General features: G+C 43.2%; 1 protein-coding gene across 1 annotated transcript in view; it reads left to right on the plus strand.

Moving 5' to 3' along the window:
• Nucleotides 1–350: 350 nt before the first annotated feature.
• Nucleotides 351–2,159, plus strand: part of LOC116686505 (schlafen-like protein 1) — a 2,369-nt gene continuing 560 nt past the window's right edge. Inside the window, exons 1-3 of the mRNA XM_032511526.1 lie at nt 351–728; nt 1,321–1,426; nt 1,701–2,107. Of these exons, the coding sequence (XP_032367417.1) occupies nt 483–728; nt 1,321–1,426; nt 1,701–2,107 (759 nt within the window). The 5' untranslated portion in view covers nt 351–482. The remainder of the gene's footprint in view (nt 729–1,320; nt 1,427–1,700; nt 2,108–2,159) is intronic.

Below are 2,159 nucleotides of genomic sequence, written 5' to 3' on the forward strand. Positions count from 1 at the left end.
ACAACTTTGCAATGAATGTTTCCAGTGCATCAAAAGTGAAGACAAATTGGTGCAGAAAACATCATTAAAATAAAGAATTTAATCTTCATAATTGAAACCAGGAAGAAGAACAGACTGCGGGGGTGCACCTTTGGCTCTGGCCTCTTGTGACTACTGTACAGTGTCAAGTCTCTGAACCAATTCATTGCATCGGATGTTGTTTCTTTTTAAAAAAGAGACAATCAGGACTCAGAGTTTGGGCGTTCTGATGCATACCATTCCATTATGCATCATAATATGTAATGATGTCATATTGGTTTTGATGTTTGGGAGATCTCTTGATCTTTGAGCTCTTGTTTTGCCACAGTTACAAAAACACTGACATTAACAGGTTGACTTTGCCCAGAGCAGCAGGAAAAAGTAAGAAGCCGCTCACTGCTTTTGTGATTTCACACACACTCATAAACGTTGTCATCCACAGCGTAGTGGCGTAGAGGACGAATATGGGGAAGAGCTCAAGGAAAAGGTGTGATGTATCACCCCAAAACCAGGCGTCACAGATGACACAGAAACGGACGCTGTACAATTGTTTCCAGAGACAAAATGTTTGGAACCCAAACAAACAAATATGTGTAGTAAGGGTCCCCAAAGGGGTAGAGCAGCAGAGAAGCTGGAGGCCTCCAGCAGCCAGTCCTCAGCCACAGAGACCCCCAGTCCAGGACCACACTGCTCGACACGCACCTGCCCAGGTAAGATCATAAGTTATGATGGGGACATTGTCAACAATAATAGCTATAGCTACTGACTGACTGATATACTGGCAATATCACAGATATATCAATATTAGCTTGTATGTTAGCGTATAGACAAAACTTCTTTATGACTGCTTGTTTATGACTACTTGTTTAATTAATATAACTAAATTATTTTATTTTGGTTGAATTTTATTTAAGTAACGCATTTTGTACACACACCCGCACACACACACACACACACACACACACACACACACACACACACACACTACTTTTCTGGATTTTCTGTTTTTCTGGATTATGGACCGTACTAGTCAGTCTTAAAGTATTCAAATAGAACGTTTTTTATTTTATTTTAAAATTGTACTGTTAATTGTTTTAATTGTTTACGTATACATGAATATTATCCAAATGTAATTGTCTAGTATTGCTATTGACATGAGCCTGACAGTGATGATTATAGAAACAGATCTACAGTGACTAATTATTATGATTGGGATGATTTCACTCAGAGGGGATATTCATCTTTTGTAACTTGATCTAATGCCACTAACCCAGGCTGCTCTGTTCCCTGTGTGTGACGCAGCATATTCCCAGGGTCAATGAATTGGACATCAGCAGCTGCCAGTGTCTCCATAGCGGAGCTTACATTGGCAATGAGACAAGCAGCATCGAATTCAAACAAGGCACAGGTAGGCGCAAGATACACTCAACAACCCGACTCACGGTAATGTTTTCTCAGTAACTCGAACTGTAAAGGCGCAAACATTATCCGGCCGGCGGTCACCTAATTTCCTCAGATATCATACGAATTTTTGTGGAAGTTTTCATACGAACCGCTTTGTGACAGTTTCACTATTAAAGTTCCCAACATGTTTCCACTTTGGCCAATCGGCCAAAACAATCTGTTTTTACTGGATTACTGGAACCTAACAAGTGGGTCTTGTTTCTTCAACTTCGTTCCAGGAAGTTATATGGCGAAGAATTTCAGCAGCCACTTCTTGAAGTACGGCTGTGCCTTCCTGAACAGCGGGGGAGGGAGTCTGCTGATCGGGGTGCAGGACAACGGAGTGGTCAGTGGACTGATCTTCAACCATGAGAAGGAGGACCGGACCCGCCTGCAGGTGGACAAAATGCTCAAGGATTTCGAACCTCCGCTCCTCCCCCGCAACTACAGCCTGCGCTTCCTGCCTGTGATAACGCCTGGTAATCAACAACCCTGCCTCAAGGTGCTGTGCCTCACCTTCCGAGTGTCTCCGGCCATCGACGAACCAACTCTCTATCGGGTTGGCCAGGACCACGTGTACGTAAGGCGGAATGGGAGTGTGCAGGGGCCCATGGGTGCTTCCTTCATCCTGGAGTGGTCCAGACAGGTGAGAAAACCCATCATCATTCTATTCTATTCTCAACATTATATATATATAT

This window comes from Etheostoma spectabile, unplaced genomic scaffold (genome assembly GCF_008692095.1).
Source record: "Etheostoma spectabile isolate EspeVRDwgs_2016 unplaced genomic scaffold, UIUC_Espe_1.0 scaffold379, whole genome shotgun sequence".
Lineage (NCBI taxonomy): Eukaryota > Metazoa > Chordata > Actinopteri > Perciformes > Percidae > Etheostoma > Etheostoma spectabile.